This window comes from Quercus robur, chromosome 6 (genome assembly GCF_932294415.1).
Source record: "Quercus robur chromosome 6, dhQueRobu3.1, whole genome shotgun sequence".
Lineage (NCBI taxonomy): Eukaryota > Viridiplantae > Streptophyta > Magnoliopsida > Fagales > Fagaceae > Quercus > Quercus robur.
In genome coordinates, this window is record NC_065539.1 from 22,513,548 (window position 1) to 22,534,555 (window position 21,008).

Here is a 21,008-nt window from a genome sequence, read left to right on the forward strand (position 1 = left end):
GTGTCCCTGCCTATTTGTTTTTCTTAATTCAGTTAAGAAACTTAAGGCAGGAATGAATCTCATATCTCTCACTATTAATAACAGAGATTATCCTACTATACATGATACACCACCCAAAATGAAGCTAGGAATGAATGATATCATGTCTCCAATACAACCCTCATAAACTTTATCAAGCTAGAACTTTATGGATACATTTATTTTTAAATTGACTTAAAAAAAAGTCCATTCTAAATTCAAGAACTGTGTACAGATTATATATAGTCTTAAGTTCGAAAGCACAGACACCCTTTGGTGTGTTCAACCAGACAAGCCTTTCTTTGATCTTCAACCGTACATAGAGTAACATAAAATGATTTCATATTCTTCACTCATCATAGTATGTATCCACGAACTTGCTCTTCATCCACTTGAAGCTGTTGCGAAAGGAAGACTTTAGCTTACCTTCCATGGTGTACATGTTGTATTGTGCGACCCTTTTCCTCCTCTTGACCTCTGGATTGCCAGAATTGGCAAAGTCATCTATATTATTGACACTAGGACCATTGAAGCTGTATGACTTGGACCTGTCATCAAAGGCTGATAGGATGTCTGAGTAGGAGTTTGAGTAGTGGCCAGGAAATGATTTGCTCTTCTCCATGTCCTATGATGCTGCTTAATGAGGAGGCCTTTGCCCCTAGTTCCATTTTAAAGGAAGAGATACTTGGTTTTGGATATCACGCAGGATATTGATACATTAGTGCGGTATGCATGGGCAATGATAATGGTTTATTTTATCATTAAGTAATTGAATTAATCAAATTCGTTCAGAGTATGAGATAGTGCTGATTGGATGGGAAAACATGAATTCGATAGATGGTGGCAGACAATAAGCACAGGGTCGGGTGCTCAAATAATGCCGTATGATGCAGCAGAAGTATCGGAATATTCCAGTGCAATTTTCTGATGTGTTACCTTGACCGCAATTTTGTGGTATCTAATTAGCTCCACTAGAAACGTTTCCTGTTATTCTGTTTACACCAAAAAGAATATCATTTGGCTTGATAGTAAGAAATAATTATGATGGAGCAAACGTCACACAAGTTGAAATCCTACTGAAGTTTGTTGTTGACCTATTTACACCAAGAAGAAAATCATCGGTCTCTTCACTTGATAAAGAAGAGCAATCCCATTATATATATATATATATATATATATATATATGGTCATGATGAAAGTAGTCTGAAGTCATGGTACAACTTGGATACCCAAAAAGAAAATCATTATATAAACCTCTGAGTCTGACTTCTCATTATATTGTAATGAAGTCTAGTAAGCAAGCATTCAAGTGCTTAATAGATTAACTTAGATATGCAAATGATAAACTTTTTGTGACATGACATGAGCAAATATTATACTGGCTTTTGTGTTCATCAAAAAATTATACTGACTTTTGTTGTTAAGAGACACTGCCTCATTAGCTGTTAAGCTTAGTTTAAGGAGAAGAATTGATCAACCTATTAAATGTAAAGTTGAAGTCTACTCTAAAAAAATTACAGGAATACTATAAATTTTACTTCTTGTATTTTCATGACAAATCGAGAATAATGTGGAGAGGTTGAAATCTCTAACAAGACTATCATAGAAATCTATATTATTTTTTGATTTAGAAAAAAAAAAAAAAAAAAACAAAAAAAAGAAGGAAATTTTAAAAATTAGGTTATTTTTTCAAGTGGAAGTTCAGCGATGAATTATCATAATAAATTACTAATTGTCCAAAACTTAAACATTTAGGAGATGAATTATCATAAATTACTAATTGTTCAAGACAACTTAATCTTTTAGGAAATAACGACATATTTTCAGTTGGCATGAGGCTATGCTCATCATGACATATTACAAGACCAATGGTAACCAGATATGGTGGCAGAAGCTATTCGTGAGAATATGCCACCATTGATATTTGATTTGGGTTTCAAATAGTGGTGGGGTATACCAATTTTGGTTCTGGACGTGTCCATAGGAGGTCGGCCTAGTGGTCATCAACCATGATTACATTACAAATTGCCATATTGGTGGTGAGGCCCACACGGCCCAATTGCATTGTGGGACATTCAACCTCGGCAAGTGTAACTCCCACTCGATGAAAAGCTACTATTTTCCTCCAACGGCCATATTTCCTTTATTTTTGGCACAATGGTATTATATTTCCCCACAATAATTAAACCCAACATAAGGTTCAATTTTCGTCTACATCAAAAACTGATTGATATCTTGATTTGATGATAAAGAGTAATTATTAAGAACGGACGCCATAGGTTGACTTTCTAAAAAAAAAGCATGTGACTTATTAATAAATATAGTCATATGATTAAATTTAACTTTAAATAAAAATAAGGTACAAATACAACACCTAAGTTTTTGGTTTTTTTTTTTTTTAATTTTTTTTAATCTTATTTGCTTAAGAAAAAGAAAAATCTATTAAATTAGATGGACAATGACTACACAAGCCATGGCCCTTGCCATAAACTTTTTTTAAGGGACTAATAGTTCTAATTTTTTTTAAAAAAAAAATTATAAATTTTTTTTAAAGTACTGCTGGCATTATAGGAAATACAGATATATTTTTTTTTTAATATTTATAAATAGTGATATATTAGAGAGAAACAAAGGAGACCCCACTTTATCTCCAGCTTGTGGACAAGAACCCAAGCAGGAAGAAAGATGAGTTCATCCAAAGTACAAAAGGCAGCCCATCAAGCCATATTGTGGGACAAAAAATTTACATTTCTTAGAACAAAAATGAAATTCCAACAGGACAAAGACTCTAAATCCTCTTTCAGTTCATAGAAGGAAGCATGGAAGCAAGGGAGAGAGGAATGTAGATGTAGCAAAGCTTCAGTGCCACCTTTACGAAAACTACATATTGAAGCCTATGTTGGACAGCAAGTTTAATTGCTTGGAATTGCACCTCTAAAATGTCTCTCTCAAATAGAAAGAAGAAAACAATAACCTCTAACTTTGTACAATATATTATAGATGATAGGAAAATACAATGTTGAGTTAATTAAGATGATTGACATCTGAAGAAATCAGCACCATCCTCAACATCATCAGTCCTGATGCTTCCGCTTTGTGCCATAAGTATTCTGTACACTCTCTTTGAACAAATCTCACCTAATCTTCTGTCTTCACCGAGCAGTCCTTCCGTTGTCAAGTCCTTTAGGAGAAATTCCTTTTCATGCACCTGTCATTTGATACAATATCCAAAATGCAAATCTTAATTTGTTTTTCTATAAGCAAAGGCAAACATTTGAAGGTCATCTTCTTGGCAACCAACGGATAACACATTAATTTTGAAATAAGAGGCATCCATTGTCCTAACAGTAATACTACCTATCTATATAACACTATGGTCTGAGTTGCAAGATGTATATGCCCTCTAGTCTTGGGAATATGGAAAGATAAAAAACAAAACTGACAAACTTCATATTTCTCATTTCTATATTACTAATTTAGTAAATATTAAAATGGAATATCCTCTCTTTTTTTTTCTTCTTTTTTTTTCGGTTTCCAAAATCAATTGATGGTGTCAACGATATTTTTTATTTCATCTGCATGGAAAAATTCACAAAGCTATTTGCAAATCCCATCCATACGAACCAAAATGGGTCCAGATCACTTTAATTTTAAACAGAAAATTGTAAACTGTAGTTTTATTTCTTAGAAAAAAATCCTTGACTCAATGTGTCAATGAATTACACTTATCAAAAGAAAAAAAAAAAAGTGTCAGTGAATTACAATGACTGCCCTTGATTCCCAAACAATCCTTGAAAGGAACAGACAAATTGAGCCCTAGAACAAAATTTCCCTCACCAAAAAGCCAATTGAGAGTATTTCAAAATATGCAATAAATGTGCCACACTGCCACTAGCAAAACTAGCCTCTCAAATATATAATATGATTCAAACAGACAGACATAAATAACTAAGGCATAAACTGTCAGAAAAGCACAAGAAGGGCTCATTTAGAGGTCCCATGGAAACTAAACTGTATTAAAATAATTCTGCATTTCCTTGAGATCGCTTTTCTGATCGTATACGATAAGTTGAGGGGATTGATTAGATTTCTGCCAATAGCATTTAGAAGATTAAAACGTTTTCTTTTTGTAAGTAATGTATTCGTACTAAAAAAAATGTTCATATCCAGTGGACAAAGCTCCCACTTTTGCGAGATCTAGGAGAGCTAATTGGTAGGCAGCCTTACCCCCAATTATTTTTTTGGAGAGGCTGATTCCCGAACCTGAACTAGCGACATTTAGCTTTTGGTGGAAGACACTTACCATTGCACCAAGACCTAACCTCTAAGAAAATGTATTAATACTATATGTACAAAAAAGCCATTCAATTTCCATGGGCTCACCAAAGGCACTGATATTGAACAGTGTAATATAGGCCTAAAGAACAGAATCAACTCAATTGAAGGACTCAGCTTATTTGCTACAAGGTCAATTAAAGATAAAAACATGTTGTTAATGTTTACCGATTTACTTGGATCCATGTAGACACTCAGAAGAGATTTCATGGTGGGGTACTTCTTCCCAATGGCAATAGCAAATCGTGGCTGTACCTTTGGAATTGAAACCAAAGCTTTCAACCTAGATGTTTAAAGCAAATTCATTATTTTTGGGAGGATAAGTAAAATAAAGTCAGAAACACAAAAAATGAGCCACATGTATAAATTAAATAAAGACATTAAAGTATACTGATTAGCAAATTAATATAACATAGAAGAACGTTAAACTCCAAATAATAATACTTTTCTTTCCACTTGGGTTTAAATTATTGGCTTAGTACACAAAGCAGAATGTTAAACAGTCTTATTCTTTTTGTAAAATTGGGTTACCATATTCTTATTGCAACTTGATAAGTTTCAATTTACTGTTTCAGATGAAGTGTCACAAGGCCTTATATACAAAAGGATATTACATCTGGTCAAGGCCTTATCAATAACCAATTCATCAACCCCTTGGAAACAACCTAATCCAACACAAAAAGCCTACTAACCTCTGTACACAGGACATCCCTCCTCTCTTTCATGTACAACTTAAGCTAGAAGTTTCATCCTCATCAACAAAATACCAAAGTATAAACTTCCCAGGACTTTATCCCCTTGTTAGAAAATGTTTAGTGAATCCCGAAATAATTTGAAAACTCATTCTCCATAATGCAGTAAAATCTACAGGTAACTGACTCCACCTGCCAAAACCAGTCGTCGGGTATGCCCAGGAACAATCATGAAGCAATATAAAACAAGGTATCCAAATCTTTATATATAAAAACTGACAAGAGGGAGTAAACCTATGCAATATAGCCCATGTAAATCTGTTTTTTCATTAGAGTAAAAACATATATTTGAAAAAGTTTTTGATAAGAAACTTCTATGAAAACTAACATTTAATAAAATGATAGGCATACCTCAACTACATGAGAGGCATACAGATCTAAAACCCAAAACTGCCCCCCAAAAATCCAAAATAAGAGTAGAAGACTAAAAGAAATGAGTATGAACTGATTCCAAAAATAAGAGCTAGGGATTATGCCATGGGAGTTCAAGGTCTTTAAACATACAACTTTCTGTCATCCACCACATCTACCACATAAGGCACAAAGACAGCTTTCAAAACCAACACAACTCCTGTACCTTCCAAACCTCCTATTTCAAGCTATAGGGGTAATGTTTCAAACGTGGTGCAATAGGCAAATTCTTTTTGAGGTGTTGAACTGTTGCTTCTGCTAGATATTTTTTCAGACACTTACTACAACTACGTAGGTGAAACAATTAATCATTACTTTTATAACATATATATTCAGGAGAGGTCAATGAAGATTACATTTATTCTAAGAAAATTGAACATGTTGCAAAGTAACATTGTAACTTCTTAATGCCAGTTCTCGGATGATGAAAACAAAAGACTTGTAACATTTGATACTGAACCATAAGACAAATTATTTTTTAAAAGAAAAAGGAATTCAGCACAATTAATGAAATATTGCTGGAACATTTGAAATGCTAAGCTAGCATTTGTTGGAATCAATTGATGATTAATACAATTTGGATAAAAAGAAAAAGAGAGAGAAGAATGCTCACCATAAGCTCTTTTTTATTAAATTCTTGTCAACAGAGTCCTTAGGAATTAGGGATCCATTAGCATTTACAGATAGGCGTGTCAACTTCTTTCTGCAGTTTACGAAAGCAAAATATAGATTCAGAATATCGACCAGCTAAATATAAAAATGCCTGAGAGAGAGAGAGAGAATACACTATAATAAATTTGAATAGAATGGGATCTAGATGTAAACCATTATATGGAGCTAGTGAATCTAGAAACTTATCAATAAAAGAGTCATTTATAATTATTAATCCATCAGTTTATAAACTAAGTCTGTCAAAAGAAAAATTGTAATAAATCATCCAAAATTATTGTAATTTAGATAATCTTGTTTGATACTTATATCTCAGGTGGTGGCCATAGCAATAAATTGTGTTAAGCATGTATTCTTTTCAGTGCATACTGAGAGACACAATAAGGTTCCAATCTCCACACAAAGGTACATGCAGGCACTAAGTACCTAAATTGGCAGGATGCCAGGCTGGAGGTCAAACCAACAACATGTTCAGCTAGTTCAGCTTCATCAATGCATTGCCTGGAATGCACTTTCACGAAATGAGTCACTAATTTTGCCAGCACCTGTATGAAAAAATTTTGATAGCAAAATAAATGAATACCAAAAACTGAAAAGACCAATGAAACATAGAAAGTAGATGTTTATCATATTCCTGTAAAACTTGGGGTAGCAGTTCAACCTCCTCAACAGGTGGACGTCTCCAACCATTATCATTTGATGGGTTCTTGTACTGTTCCTGTTCCCTGACATAGTGCCAAGACCAATGTTTCAGTTAGTATTAAACATCCCATAAATAAATAAATAAAAAGATATTAAAACATTATCAAGCACAAATCCAGGGGAAAAAAAACCCCAATATTGAACCAAAAGACAGAGAATGGAATTTTGTAGGATTATAAATCTCTAGGTCCATCACAGTTCAGGAATCAATATTCATTGCACTATCCTCAATTGAAAACATGTCCAAGATAAGACACAACCTAGGCACAACTAAACCAAAATATATTTTAAGTATAACCTGGTCTTATTAGCATGTGAAAAGAAAAAAGTGGAAAATATTAAATTAAAAAAAAAAAAAATGTTGCAGCTATGCCTCGTTGTATTCCCAATTCCAAGGAAAATGGACATTGGATATATATATAAAAGTAAAATCGCATTAAAATAAAAATTGCAAAAGGGGCACAACACTATTGCATGGGAAGTATGCAAGGAAGAGCCAATTTCTTAACCTTTCTGAGCAAAACCACTGATCTGTTGTATCTATTACAGACTACTATTAAAGACATCTTTGCAACCATGTACTTGCATTAATTCACAAGATTGCCTCATATACTACTAAGCAAAATGTAATAATTATTCTTATTTATTCCAAAATTTTTGTCAAATCAAAATATTCTTTCAAAGCTTCTTTGTAAAAATCGTAATAAACTTTATTATTTAATAAACCAAATTTGTCAAAATCATAATAAATTTGTTAATAAACCAGATAAAGAGTGAGCTTGATAATCCTTTACTGATTTGTTTGGCAAGATAATGTACCAATACTAGGATTCATTATGCTTTAAGGGTCAAAATCAGATTAACCTGGTATTAAACTAGGTTTTTTTCTTTTTCTTGAATGGTAGCGCGCGCGCACACACACACACACTCCAGTTTGCTCTTACAAGAGGAGGATTTGAGCTAAATCTCATTGGCTAAAACTGGTTACTTTTACATCCCTTAACAATTTCCAGTGGCCTTCAAATTTGTCATACAACTATTGGATAAAACGTTCTCCATCATGCACATATCAATGCGATATACGCAGAGCTGAATTATGGGGTGTATATATATATATACCTCTTGTGTAATGCAGCCTGGGGTTTTCCCATAATCATATGAAAGCATAAATCATGTAAGAACTATTTTTTTTATAAGTTATGTAAGGACTATTGCAATACCTCATCTTTATAATAAATAAATAAAATGATAAACACTTTAGGTCAAGAAGATGCAAATTCCCTTGAATAAAATACTAATCATATTCTTGAAGAGAAAAGAACAAAGGAAAGAAATGCTATATGGGAGTAGAATTCAGTCTCACCTTTTATTAATATATGCCATTAACCTATTGGTGAGGTAACAAATTGTGAAAGATGGGTAACAACTTTGAACACTGGAAACATGATCCAAAAGAGATTCATTGCTAACAAGATTACAGAATTCTTTGGCCTCATATACAAGCAATACATAAGGAATCTGTACTCCATTAGAAGAATGCTGCAATAGATTAACAAAGTTAACTTATGTCAAAAAATAGCCATAGCAACTACATGCAGGCCATAGGTGCATTGTAAAAAATATTCTCTCTACATTATATGGGAATACAGATATGAACTCAGATTAGCAAATTATTTAATATTCTGTTATATTTTTACTCAGAACTGTCTGGAAAGAAAATAGATAAACAGTATATCTATTCAAAATAACCTTTATGCCAACTCTTCTTACACTAGCAGCAAAAAGATATCAACAGATATATAAAGAAAAGCAAGAGGCAGCTCGAGATAATAGAAACATAAACAATTCCAGAAGTTAATTTTATGAGCACCAAAGAACAGTGAGCAAGACATAAAACAAATAAATCCAGCTATATTTTCATGTAGAGAAAGCTTGTTTATTATGTGCTATGTAGGCATATTAAACTCCTAAAGTAGAGCAATTAGCAGGGGACATGCTTGCTACGCTTTCAAATCTATCCTGTAGTTCAAGATCCCCATCTAAGCTTGCCTTTTGCCATCAACCACTACAACCCTGATATAATATATTGTAAAAGTAAAGGACGAGGACAGAGAAATAAGGAGATACACACAATTATATCAGATCCAACTGTTTACAAGATAATAAATGGCCCCAAATCAATGCTAAGGGAAAACAGGTTGAAGGGTAAAATCTCTCAAAGCCCTTTATAAACATAGGTAGGAGCAACAATTGCAGAATTTCTTAAACGCCTTCATCATGTATAAGAATTAAGCCAGTTGTTGATACATATATCAGAATATGGTAAGTAAGAACAACAGAATCTGAAGCTCGCAAGAGAAACAATGTTTAGTTAGTCAGAAACATTTGTTGGTGAGACTATTCCCTCTCTTCCTTCCCTCCTCAGGAATCAGTATCTGTAGCAATCGGGTGAGTCTAATGGGTGGATAAACAACACTTGCCCCAAAAGCTTGTGCTAATAGAAAAGGATTTAGTCACTTAACCATTATTCTATTTTTAGTACTCCCGTTCACATGTGGGCTGAAACTCCCCCTCAATAGGTTGGGACCAACATGGAATGCTTACTTTTAAATGAAATTGGATGGAGACAAGGTTTGAATTGAGGACCACCTATTCTAATACCATGCTAAATTACCACTTGTCCTAAAAACTTAAAATTTGGGATCAATGGTAATTTATCAGCTGGGAATGATTTCTAGTGAAACATAGTAACTCCACTTATCTACTTCATTGATTTCTTTTTTTTCTTTTTCTTTTTTTTTGATAGGAAAGTCAAATATCAATGAAGATTGATATCTGAACACTAAAATTAAAGCCAACAATTGCCTTGAAAATTATGTCCAAAAAGAAAACACCACATCCCCATCCTTCACTAAGTTTAGGTAATGTTTTCTAGTTAATAATTCCAAACACCATATTGATGTTCAATAAGCAAAATGTTCATGCCCCTATTATTGATTTTTTTTTTTTTTTTTTTAAAGTAAAAAATATGTATATTCAAAAAACTGCTAAATGCAAAGTAGCACAAATCATAGCAAAAAGTACAAAAAAAGAGAGAAAAGCAAAAACATAAAAGAAGCACTAATTACAAAGAAAGAGAGAGCTAAGGAACAAATGGAGAGAATCACTAGATGTTAGTCTCCAAGCCCTAGACCAATAAAAAAGGGAGCCAGAAAAGAGAGCAAGCAGCTAGTCATCCGATCTATCCAAGTCCACCAATTCATTCCCTCCAAATACACCACATCAAACACAACGAAACTAAATTCCAAACATGAGATGAATGCTTCTCCAACCAATTCCACCAACTAAATAGAAAATCAGTCACCAAACGTTAGGAAACCCACAAAATCCCAAAAGTTCTAAAGACAAAGTTCCACAACTGATAAGTCTTTCCACAGTGTCACAACAAATGATCCACTGTCTCCCATAACAGTGACACATAATGCACCAATCAACGAAATAAAAGCCCCTAACCCGCAAGTTATCTCCCGTGAGAATCCTATCCCATGCGGCTGTCCAAACAAAGAAATAGACACGCCGGGGTGCCTTAACCTTCCAAATACCTTTCCATGGAAAAACAATGGAGGAAGAACCATGTAACTTATGATAAAACGAATGGATATTAAAATCCCCATTCTTCATCAACTTCCATCTCATACGATCACCATCCATCACTGAAGGTAAATTGGATGCCAAGAATCGAAAGAAATCATCCGCCTACCATCATTAGGACCCCGAATGAAACGAACATCCCAAGTTCTCCTATCCCTCGCTCCTCGGCATATCAAAGATGAGTCTACAAAAGCTGCTCTGTTAGCAGCAAAATTGTACAAGACCGGAAAAGCCAAATGGAGAGGAAGATCCCTACACCATTGATCTGTCCAAAATTTCACTCTATTCCCCACCCCAACCTTAAACTGGATGTTTTTGCTAAAAAGTTCCCAACCCATCCAGATACTTTTCCACAAACCACACTACTATTGAATATTTGATTATATCTCTCACTATTCATTCTCTTTTTTTAAGACCCTAAAACCAAATTCTCAATTACAAACCCAGGAGTATGAGATAACACATTATTAACTTCACGATAATAACAAGACAAACTAGATAAAGACAACATTCTATGTGTGGAAGCTTTTGTGGGATCCAATAAATTGACCCTTCACAACTATCACGTAGGACAGGACAATTTCCCAAATCCATGCCAATTCTAGATGTGGGTTCCAACTAGCCTAGTTGATTGACACTGTACTAGAAACGTAGGACCAAATCCTGCTCAAACAGTCACATCAAGGACTGGCAGTGGGAACGGGTAGCGTGTTTAAAGGAGAGGGATGGCTACCCCCTATTGTACAGTATAAGCATTAGAACAAAAAAGTAAAAAGAATCAAGCCTAGACAAGATTTCTTTTTTCTCACTTTTTTTAGGGTGTCAATCTCATTTTATTACCAAGACAATCTTGGGTTCAACCAAAAAGATCTGGAATACTAACCCGGTTAACATAGTTAGCAAATATTAGGGGCTGAAGCACAATTTAGGAAACTGGCAGGACTCTTTTACACTTGTCTTATTTTCCTCTTTGAAAAGCTAGAGTTCATACACAATTTTAGAGGTAGAATGGCTCAGCCACTTTGCGCAAACAGATCTGAGGAGAGGGAGAAACATTTGATTTTTTATAGCTTTCACTTTCTGAGACATGTTTTAATGACCTTTGGGGATTTTCCATTTTTTTACTTCTTTTGTTAGTACATTAAAAACATATACACACTCAGTAAGTCTTGAACCCATGACCTCACCCTCCATCTCGTTATTATGGAAAAATGAAATATTGTTTGAGCTAGAGCTTATTCACCCTCCTTTTCTTTCATTTTATAGAGTTTCTATGAGAAAGTACTTAGTACAGGAGCCAATTTTGCATCTGAGCAGAAAATGGTAAGAGTGAAACTGTGCTTAATACAAGTGTTGTCCTAGTCCAAACCAGAATGGTTTTGACCCTTTACAACCACCAACGATGACACAGTGGGCAGCTTGTCTCATCCAATTTACTATCAAGCTCATTGTAGGTTCAACCAGGACAATCCGCATCACTGCACCTTGATTAACAAAATGATTTAAACTTACTGTGAGTAATGGACCCATGATGTGTTTAGTCAACCTAAAGAGATGGAATGGCTCATCATTTTTGAAAGAGAAGTTTAAACAGAGGATAAGAGAATAAAGGCTTTGTTCTCTTGTTAAAAACGTTAAGAAGAATTTAATATTGTCTTCCATATCCAAACATTATGATTATCAAGGACTTTACATAAATTTTTACCTGTGAGATATGTTCTGGAACATTCATAGTCCACACGATTGATCTCTCAATTGGATTTGAAGTTATACGGTATGCAAGCCCCTTTTCGGCAAACCTTGTAAGCAGATGTCCTATAGTAAGGAGGTAAGACTCAGAACAAGAGGTTTACAGATTATTGACTGTTTACAATAGTCATCTACTTGGGAAAAATAAGGATAATCAACAACAGAGCAAGAGGGATGTCAGAATCATATCTGGTGGGAGGAGAGGAGACTCACCTCCAATTGACCCCAGTTCGACCACTTTAGCATCAATTTCAGCCACAATGGATTTTAAGGCAAGCTTCCCTTTCTCCCACTTTTGCTTTTCTTTCTGCATTTTTTTCAACTCTGCAGCTTCAGCCTTCTGAGCTGCTTTTTGCAACTTCTCTTGCTGTATAACGGATTTCCATCAGCTACTTGGCTGTTAAAATAAGGAACTAATTCAGATCATCAAAACTTACTTCCTTCTTTAATTTCTTCTCTTCCATTAAGCGAATCCTTTCCTCTTTCGCCATTTTCTTCCTTCCCCTAGCTTTGTCTGTCATATTGTTTTCCTCAGCATCAGTTTTAGTTCTTTTCTGATTAACTTTATTGATCTGCTCCATGCTAACATTTTCTTTGCCAGGATAATCATGTACCTGTTAATATGTCAACAAGCCAGCGAATGTGCATAGTAATGAAAAACATGCATCAAACTGCTGGTGCACCAACACCTTAATTATAACAGTGAAAGAAATCTATGATGTCTCGTTGAAACATAAGATTCAAACGAGTTTGGCCTCAAGTAGTGGCGGAGGAGAGATTTGAGCTAGTGACCTCTACAAGGTCCCAATCTAATTGTGCTACCCCTTGGGTTCATAGCCATTTGAATTAGCTTTTAGCTTTCAAATTTTGTAGCTGATTTGCTTTTGTACATCTTTTTAAAGCCTCACTTTTTCTAGGTACAACTATACTTTTGCCCACTTTTAGCAAAGCAGCAAAAAGCCAATCCAAACGCACAAGTCTCCTGGAATTCATTACAAAACTTTTTAACTTTTATCAACAGACTGCCATTAACTTGACACACGACCTAAGATAAGATACTTGTATATTTCAATCTAAGAATAAACACCACACTAATTATGTAACACTTATTTCATAACAAGAAATAACAATAACAACCCTTCGAAACCTTGTCAAAACCATAAAAAGTAGGTAGTAATGAGCTATAAAAACACTGAGGAATTGATTTTAATTATCAATACAGATCCCACTTGCTTTGAAAACTCGAAATGTAAACACTTCAATTTAAAATTTCATATACACCACAAGAAATTGAAGAATGATTACAATGATTAGTAACATCTCAGCATCGAGAAGAAGTACCTGACAATCATCATCGTCTTCCAAAGAGGACATTCGCGTTAAACTATTATTCCCTGTCAAACAATTCACAAACAAAATTCAAAATGATACATATTCTTATTATTCTAAACAAAGCCTATACAAATTTGACTTTAGCATATACCGAGAGAACTCGTCGAATCCATAAACTTAGAACTCCATTCTGAGTGCATTGACACTCTCAAATCAGCACCGATTGTTTCATCCTCCTTGCAATTTTCTCTTCCGGAACCACTTTCAGAGTCATTATCAGACTCCAAACAAATCAATCCAGTAATTCCTGATATACACGCAATCAAAGCTCAATATGAATCCAAAAAAAATGAAATTATTAAGCTTCATTGGAAAAAAGGGACTAACCGGAGAACTTGTTGTGATCGGGATCGGAAACCCTAGGTTGTGGATTGGAAGAGTTTGCGGCGGTGCATTTGACAATTACGAGATCGGAGTTTGGAGCGGAGAGAGGGGTCTCGGGGACGAAGGAGGGAGTGGAGGTTGTACCCGGTTTCTGCGGGGTCGGGTCGTCGATGAGGACAATATCCGGCGGGTTCGGGTTCGGGTTCGGGTCTGGGTCGGATAAGCGTTGTTTCTTGGAGGCGAAATGCAATGGGGTTGAGAGCGCATTTTGGTGGAAGTGGTGGTGGTCGTCTTCTTCGTCGGAGAGGAGGATTGGCTGTGACATTTTTTTTTTTTTTGTGGAGTAATCGAAGGGAATGGGAGAGAGTGTAGAGTAGAGAGGAGAGTGGTTTCTTCGAATAAGCGCGGGAATATGGTGTTTATGAGGGAAGGGTGTGTTTGGGCATCAGGATTAGGGGTGTCCACGGGTCGGGCCGGGTCGGTTTTGGGCCCAAACCGAACTCGACCCGATTGATTCGGTTTCCTGAATTTGGGATCCGTATTCGACCGATTTTCGGGTCGGATCCGATAAATCGGGTAATCGGGTTGTTCGGGTCGGAGTCATCGGTTTCACGGGTCTGGGCCTCAGATTGGGCTGGACTTTTTGACAGAGTTAAAATTACAGAAAATACATTTTTTAGGGCCTTTTTACTTAATTTATTTTTAAATAGAGTTTTCAGCTTAACAAAACTAAACCTATTGGGCCATCAATCAGGACAAATCAAAAGGCCCAAATAAAGCATTATTCTTTTTATCACCTGTGATCAACACAACACACCTATAAAAGTCTCTTATTTTTTAGTCACTTATTATCTGGAACAAGAACCCAATACATAATCTTTCCCACATTAAGAACAAAAAATAAACACACAAAATAAAATATAATCTGTTAAACAATACAATAAACAGCTTATCAAAACTAGACCTATTGGGCCATCAATCAGACAAATCAAAAGGCCCAACACAACACACCAAAAAGTCCCTTATTTTTTAGTTACTTGTGATCTGGAACAAGAGGCACCTATCAATCCCAATACATAATCTTTCCCACATTAAGAACAAAAAATAAACACACAAAATAATATATAATCTGCTAAACAACACAATAAACTCCTAGGCAGCAAACTGCTCAACACACATATATCCTGCAAACCACAAGGTCCACAACAAATAATATTTCCAATTTTCCAGCAATAAAATAAATCACAACAATTAATCCTATAATGCAATATTCCAACAGATATATAAACTTAGTAACATAAAGGCAGTCACTGCAAGTTTTTTGGGCAGTAACCCATAAGGCAGAAAGCTTGCTAGTTATACAAAGTTCCAAGCTATATAATTAATTACAACAATCAAATACCATAGGTATTTCCAAAAAATAGCTTTTCCAAAGCATTGAATGACTACTCTATAGTTTATAAGTCTATAACTAATAGAAAAGAAAACCTATGAACTAAGATTTCTTTTCTATAAGTATTGACAGTTGAGTATTGTTACAAGTTAGAAAAGCAATATGTCCAAAAAGCTTCCAAAATATTTCCAAAATGCTGCCTTCTTTACAAAATAAATTACCATCCTCCTACAATAGACAAAAAAATATTCAACAAATAATACATTAGTACCAAGTACAAGACCAACTAGTAAGGAAAACAAGTATATAATAGTAAGGGGCTATAAAGGCAGAATCATACCAAGTCACTAATTAACCATCAATGCTAATCAAGGGTCGTTTGCCTGAAGTGGAACCCTTGCTTGAGCTTGTATTTGCTGGTTGTTGATTTAAAACTAGAAAATAATAGGAAATAAACACAATAGATTAAATTTTGCTTGAATACATGAGACATTCAATAAAATTAGTACACTAAGTTTCAGAAGTTAAGCATATTACCTAAGTCAAGTAACTCCTCCTCCAATGCCTCAACATCATCCCTTGATTGGCGATGAGAAATTGGAATTGTGGCTTGAAGCCAATTTTGTGAACATACAAGGTTTTGAACCATGAGAGGAGATAATGCACTTCGAAATGGATCAACAATTCGACCTCCAGTGCTAAATGCTGACTCAGATGCAATAGTGGAAACTGGCACAGCCAGCACATCCTTAACTACCTTAGACAACACTTGGTACCTATTACAATTGTCCCTCCACCACTCCAATATCTCAAAATTTACATCCTTTCTACCATCACAGTTTTCAGCTAAATACCTCTCAAGCTCATTACTACAACCTACAGATTGCTCAACTTGCAAAAAACGCTCATATCGCGAGTGAACCATAACATATGGATCACTAGCATCAGTTTCCAATTCTGTCCTCTCACTCCCACTTTGATCTTGCACATTTGGTGAATGAATACAATTGTAAAAATTATACAACTTAAACAAAAGGTCTTTCACCTTATCAACCATCACTTCAGCAACTGCATTCCCATAAATTTCAGAAAATGAAAACTTCAAAAACCTCAATTTTTTTCGTGGATCAAAGACCACAGCCACATACAAAAGAGGATTAATTTTCTCCCCTTCCCCCCAATACTTCTCAAACTTAGTTTGCATGTTTGTGGTTGTGCTTTTCAAGAGAGTGTTTTGTGATTTAACTAAATTGGAAATACTCTCCTGAATAACAAAGATCTCATCATAGAAGGCATTTGAAGTAACATACAATGAACCAGAAAATTTCTTTGTTGCATTATAAAACAGCCTTAAGAAAGTCACAAACACCCTACAATTTTGGAAATCAATCATACATGGAGACCCCAAACCACCACTATCTTCCTTGGTCCTAAAGTACGACGAATAACCATCATCTTCAAAATCCATTCGGAGAAACACTTTCTCAAACTTTTCAGCAGTTTCTAACATGATATAGGTCGAGTTCCACCTAGTAGGTACATCTAGACTGAGAAGACTCTTGGACTCCATACCTAACCTCTCCATAAAACTCTTAAAAGTTTGACTTCTATTGGGTGAGGACTTCACATACCTCACAGCTTCACGCACCTTAGCAACAGATGCATCTATCTCTTTTAAACCCTCCCCCACAATGAGATTTAGGGTATGGGCACAACACCTCATGTGCATGTACTCATTTCCTAAAACTGCCCCATTCCAATCTTTAGTCACCCTTTGCAGAAATTTAATTGTTGTTAAATTTGAGCTAGCATTATCTACTGTCAAGGTAAATATCCCATCAATACCCCACTCACGTAACGACATCTCAATCTTTCTACCTATAGTCTCCCCCTTGTGGTCCTCAACTTGACAAAAATTTAGAATTCTCTTATGCAATTTCCAAGCATCATCAATAAAGTGACAAGTCAGACACATATAATTTAAATTTTGAATAGAAGTCCATGTGTCCGTAGTGAGACACACCCTACAACCCTTCAAGGATTTCCTTAGCTTCTCTCTCTCACTATTATAAATGCCAATCACATCCCTAGCCACAGTTTGACGAGATGGGATATCCTTTAATCTAAGCATAGGTTGCAAGGTTCTAACAAATTTCTTAAACCCATACCCCTCGACATACCTAAAAGGCAACTCATCAATTATAACCATTTCAGCCAATGCCTTTCTATAAGCCTCAACAGAAAAGGATGTTGACACAAGGTGCAATCCATCTTCTCCATCCTTTTTGGGTACAAAAGCTAATGTTTTCTGCCCTTTAACTACATCTTCTCTATTAGGGTTCTTGGGACATATTGGCACATGAGCTAACAAATTACTGGTACCACAACTCTTACTATCAGCATTATAAGATTTTTGACAATAATTACAGATAGCCTTAGTCTTACTAGTATCACCCTCACCTATCTTTACTTTTTCAAAGTGACCCCAAACAACAGACTTTTTCCTACCACTACAACTACCACTAACAGGAGCTGTCATACTCACTTGGCATGGTGGAACTGGGGGCAACTCAGAAGCAGCAGCTGCTTTAGCTTGGGAAGCAGCTTGGGTAGCAGCAGAATCCTCAACTTGGGTGGGAATATCATCTTCTGTAGCAGCTGGTGTTTGGACAAAGGGTTCATTAGTGCTGGTTTCCATGACCTAAAAATACAAAAATACATATTAGCAAACTAGAGTAACAAGTATAATTAATACTAATCACATCAAACTAATCACATCATAACAATCTTCTCATACAAAGCAAGGTAAATGTTCTAAAACTTGTGTTAAATGTGTTAAAAACAAAACAAAGCAAACTAAAACTTCTATAAGATGCTATAACCAAAATGTTAAATCAACTTTGTTCACATCATAACAATCTTCTCATATAATCAACTTCTAGGTGTTAAATGTGTTAAAAACAAAGCAAGGTAGACTAAAACTTCCATAAGATGCTATGACCAAAATGTTAAATAAACCTTGTCTAATTTGGGCAATACAGAACATACAAAGCTACAAACTAATAGAAAAGCAAAAACAAAAGCATCTGCAAGCCACATTAATGCAACTCTCATGAACTAAATTCAGTAGTTTCCCTTTCAACATTCTACTAATCACATCATAACAATCTTCTCATACAAAGCAAGGTAAACTAAAACTTCCATAAGATGCTATAACCAAAATGTTAAATAAACATTGTCTAAATTGGGCAATACAGAACATACAAAGCTACAAACTAATAGAAAAGCAAAATCAAAAGCATCTGCAAGCCACATTAGTGCAACTCTCATGAATTAAATTCAATAATTTCCCTTTCAACATTCTACTAATCACATCATAACAATCTTCTCATACAAACCAAGGTAAATGTTCTAAAACTTTAAAAACAACTCTAATGAGTTACATTCAATAGTTTCCCTTTCAACATTCTATTTATCATTTAAATTACTCTGCCCCTTTCGTAAAAAGAAATATCAAACAAATGAACAATCACTGGTCAATCAGTCACTACATTTTTTTTTTAACCAAATACAAAGGAATGCAAAAACCATACCTTGAAGAAAACCGTGGGTGTATGGGTTTCAAACTTGAGGGCAGATAATGATACTTGGAATCAGCTTTCAATCCTGTATAAAATTAAAATAGGATCAAAATTGATTAAAGAAAAGAACACAGAACAAAAGTTAAATAGTTAGGGTTTCTAAGTTTTTTTTAGTTAGGGTTTCATAGTATGAATCTTTGGGTTTATTTGATTTGAACATTTGATTTCCATCACAAATGAAACCAACGAGATTAACATAAAAGAAAGATGAGAAACAAAGAAAAATTACCTTACTGACTCAGTGAAGAGTACACGGGATGAGGAAACCGTGGGTGTATGGCAAGCTCATACTTGAGGGCAGATAATGATACTTGGGAGTCAGCTTTCAATCCTGTATAAAATTAAAACAGGATCAAAATTGATTAAAGAAAAGAACACAGAACAAAAATTAAGTAGTTAGGGTTTCTAAGTTTTTTTTAGTTAGGGTTTCATAGTATGAATCTTTGGGTTTATTTGATTTGAACATTTGACTTCCATCACAAATGAAACCAACGAGATTAACATAAAAGAAAGATGAGAAACAAAAAAAATTACCTTACTAACTCAGTGGAGAGTACACGGGATGACTCCGGCGGTAGCTATGGAGAGAGGAGTGGACAGCGACGGTGGCGCTAGGCGTTGGAGGCGGAGAGGGGACTGGGTAACGGCATTGGAGGCCGAGGCGGCTAGGGTTTGTTCTTTAGAATCTGGATTTGGATTTTGGAGAAATAGGAGTTTGGAACTTCGGATTTGGGGAAAGGGTTTAGATTTTATAGAGTGTGAGATTGTGAGAGTTTGAGAGAGTTTGAGAGAGAAAGTAAAGACCAGAGAGTTTGAGACTGAAGAAATGAAGAGTGAAGAGATGAGGAAGAGTGAAAAGGGATGGGGGAGGCGTGAATGGGAAGCCATGTCCATTAGGGGCGGCCTTAGGGGTGTCTCGTGTCTGTCTATGAAGCGAAAACTGAAGAGAAGAGACTGAAGAGTGGAGGCTGAAGAGACTAGTTGAGGGATATCAGATCTTCCCATTTAATTCCTACCATTGGATTTCCTTTTCATCTTAGATTATAGCCGTTGGTTTAAAATAGATTATTGTGCCACTGTACCGGTCATATCAGGTCTGTCTTACTCTCATCAGGACCATTCATTTTAAATTTTATTTTGTGATGAACGGCTGATGTTTATGTTGGGAAGGTGTGAGCTTTGAGTCTCGGGCTGGGCAAGTGGGCTGTTCTGGAGACTGGAAGACTAAGACTGAAATGTCTAAATGTCAAATCTACTTTTTTTTTTTTTATTATAAATAATTCGGTCGGTTCGGGTTTTCCGGGTGAAATATTTTGAAACCCGGATCCGAACCGACCTATTCGGGTTGTTTTCTTCCCAATCCGTGACCGACCGTAGCTGGATTCGGAGCCGCCCGTGGACCTTCGGTTCGGGCGGTTTCGGGCGGGCCCGGTCGGTTTATGCGGGTCCTTGGACACCCCTATTACTAACCCCACGTCCACTCACCCATCAATTGTTAACCAACAATCTTATACTAATGGCTCACGCTTCACTCAGCAATCAATCTCCTCAATTTGAACAACCCCACCACAAACACCCACACTATAAGCCAGGCCCCTTCCTATAATCAATAGGGAGCTGCAAACACAAATAACTTAACCAGAGCTCTGACAATCCCACCCACCCTTGCAAACTCTCTCAACTCAACCATTCCCAATATTGAAGAAGGAGAACTAGAGATCCTCTCTAATGCATGGCCTGGAGGTAACACTGATACACAAAATCACAACCCCCCATTGAACCAACCCGATTTTAGCTCAAACAATGCAAGTTTTTCTATGAGACCTCCTTGGTTACCACCTGGTGAATCAAACCTCAAGTAGACTTGGATAGAAGGGATTGGTCCATATATAACAAATGGACTAAGCCACCATCTCCAATTTGAAGACTTTGATACTGAGAGTGATACCACTGTAGTTATGTTTAACTTGG

The 21,008-nt window shown here is 35.7% G+C and overlaps 2 protein-coding genes and 2 long non-coding RNA genes across 5 annotated transcripts; all 4 read right to left on the reverse strand.

Annotated features, from left to right (window-relative positions):
• Window positions 1-2,745: 2,745 nt before the first annotated feature.
• Window positions 2,746-14,453, reverse strand: LOC126733282 (crossover junction endonuclease EME1B-like). 2 transcript variants are annotated; one of them, XM_050436515.1, is made up of 12 exons: window positions 14,007-14,453; window positions 13,771-13,926; window positions 13,629-13,681; window positions 12,725-12,901; window positions 12,501-12,654; window positions 12,244-12,353; window positions 8,251-8,426; window positions 6,847-6,910; window positions 6,612-6,730; window positions 6,130-6,219; window positions 4,522-4,636; window positions 2,746-3,226 (listed from the first exon to the last, which is right to left on the reverse strand). In XM_050436515.1, exons 1-12 carry the CDS (start codon window positions 14,326-14,328, stop codon window positions 3,047-3,049), a joined length of 1,716 nt encoding a protein of 571 aa, XP_050292472.1. In that variant the 5' UTR covers window positions 14,329-14,453; the 3' UTR covers window positions 2,746-3,046. The 2 variants fall into 2 exon arrangements, with proteins under 2 accessions (XP_050292472.1, XP_050292473.1); XM_050436516.1 differs by having other exon boundaries at window positions 3,062-3,226; window positions 4,530-4,636.
• Window positions 14,454-15,522: 1,069 nt separating this feature from the next.
• LOC126733285 (uncharacterized) lies at window positions 15,523-16,020 on the reverse strand. Its single transcript, XR_007659672.1, has 3 exons — window positions 15,934-16,020; window positions 15,737-15,830; window positions 15,523-15,624 (listed from the first exon to the last, which is right to left on the reverse strand). It is a non-coding gene; the product is annotated as an uncharacterized LOC126733285 (long non-coding RNA).
• A 134-nt stretch (window positions 16,021-16,154) lies between these two features.
• LOC126689991 (zinc finger BED domain-containing protein RICESLEEPER 1-like) lies at window positions 16,155-17,935 on the reverse strand. The gene is made up of 2 exons (XM_050385138.1): window positions 16,217-17,935; window positions 16,155-16,172 (listed from the first exon to the last, which is right to left on the reverse strand). Exons 1-2 carry the CDS (start codon window positions 17,933-17,935, stop codon window positions 16,155-16,157), a joined length of 1,737 nt encoding a protein of 578 aa, XP_050241095.1.
• Window positions 17,936-18,019: 84 nt separating this feature from the next.
• LOC126733283 (uncharacterized) lies at window positions 18,020-19,360 on the reverse strand. The gene is made up of 3 exons (XR_007659671.1): window positions 19,267-19,360; window positions 18,990-19,062; window positions 18,020-18,097 (listed from the first exon to the last, which is right to left on the reverse strand). It is a non-coding gene; the product is annotated as an uncharacterized LOC126733283 (long non-coding RNA).
• Window positions 19,361-21,008: the final 1,648 nt, after the last annotated feature.

Bases quoted from the DNA above. Each gene is read 5' to 3' on its own strand.
- LOC126689991 (XM_050385138.1), bottom strand. From the start codon at position 17,935: ATGACAGCTCCTGTTAGTGGTAGTTGTAGTGGTAGGAAAAAGTCTGTT.
- LOC126733282 (XM_050436515.1), bottom strand. From the start codon at position 14,328: ATGTCACAGCCAATCCTCCTCTCCGACGAAGAAGACGACCACCACCAC. The intron at 13,682-13,770 runs GTATATGCTAAA...ATTGTTTGACAG, and splicing joins GGATTCGACGAGTTCTCTCG to GGAATAATAGTTTAACGCGA. The intron at 4,637-6,129 runs GTGAGCATTCTT...TTAAACATCTAG, and splicing joins TTAATAAAAAAGAGCTTATG to GTTGAAAGCTTTGGTTTCAA.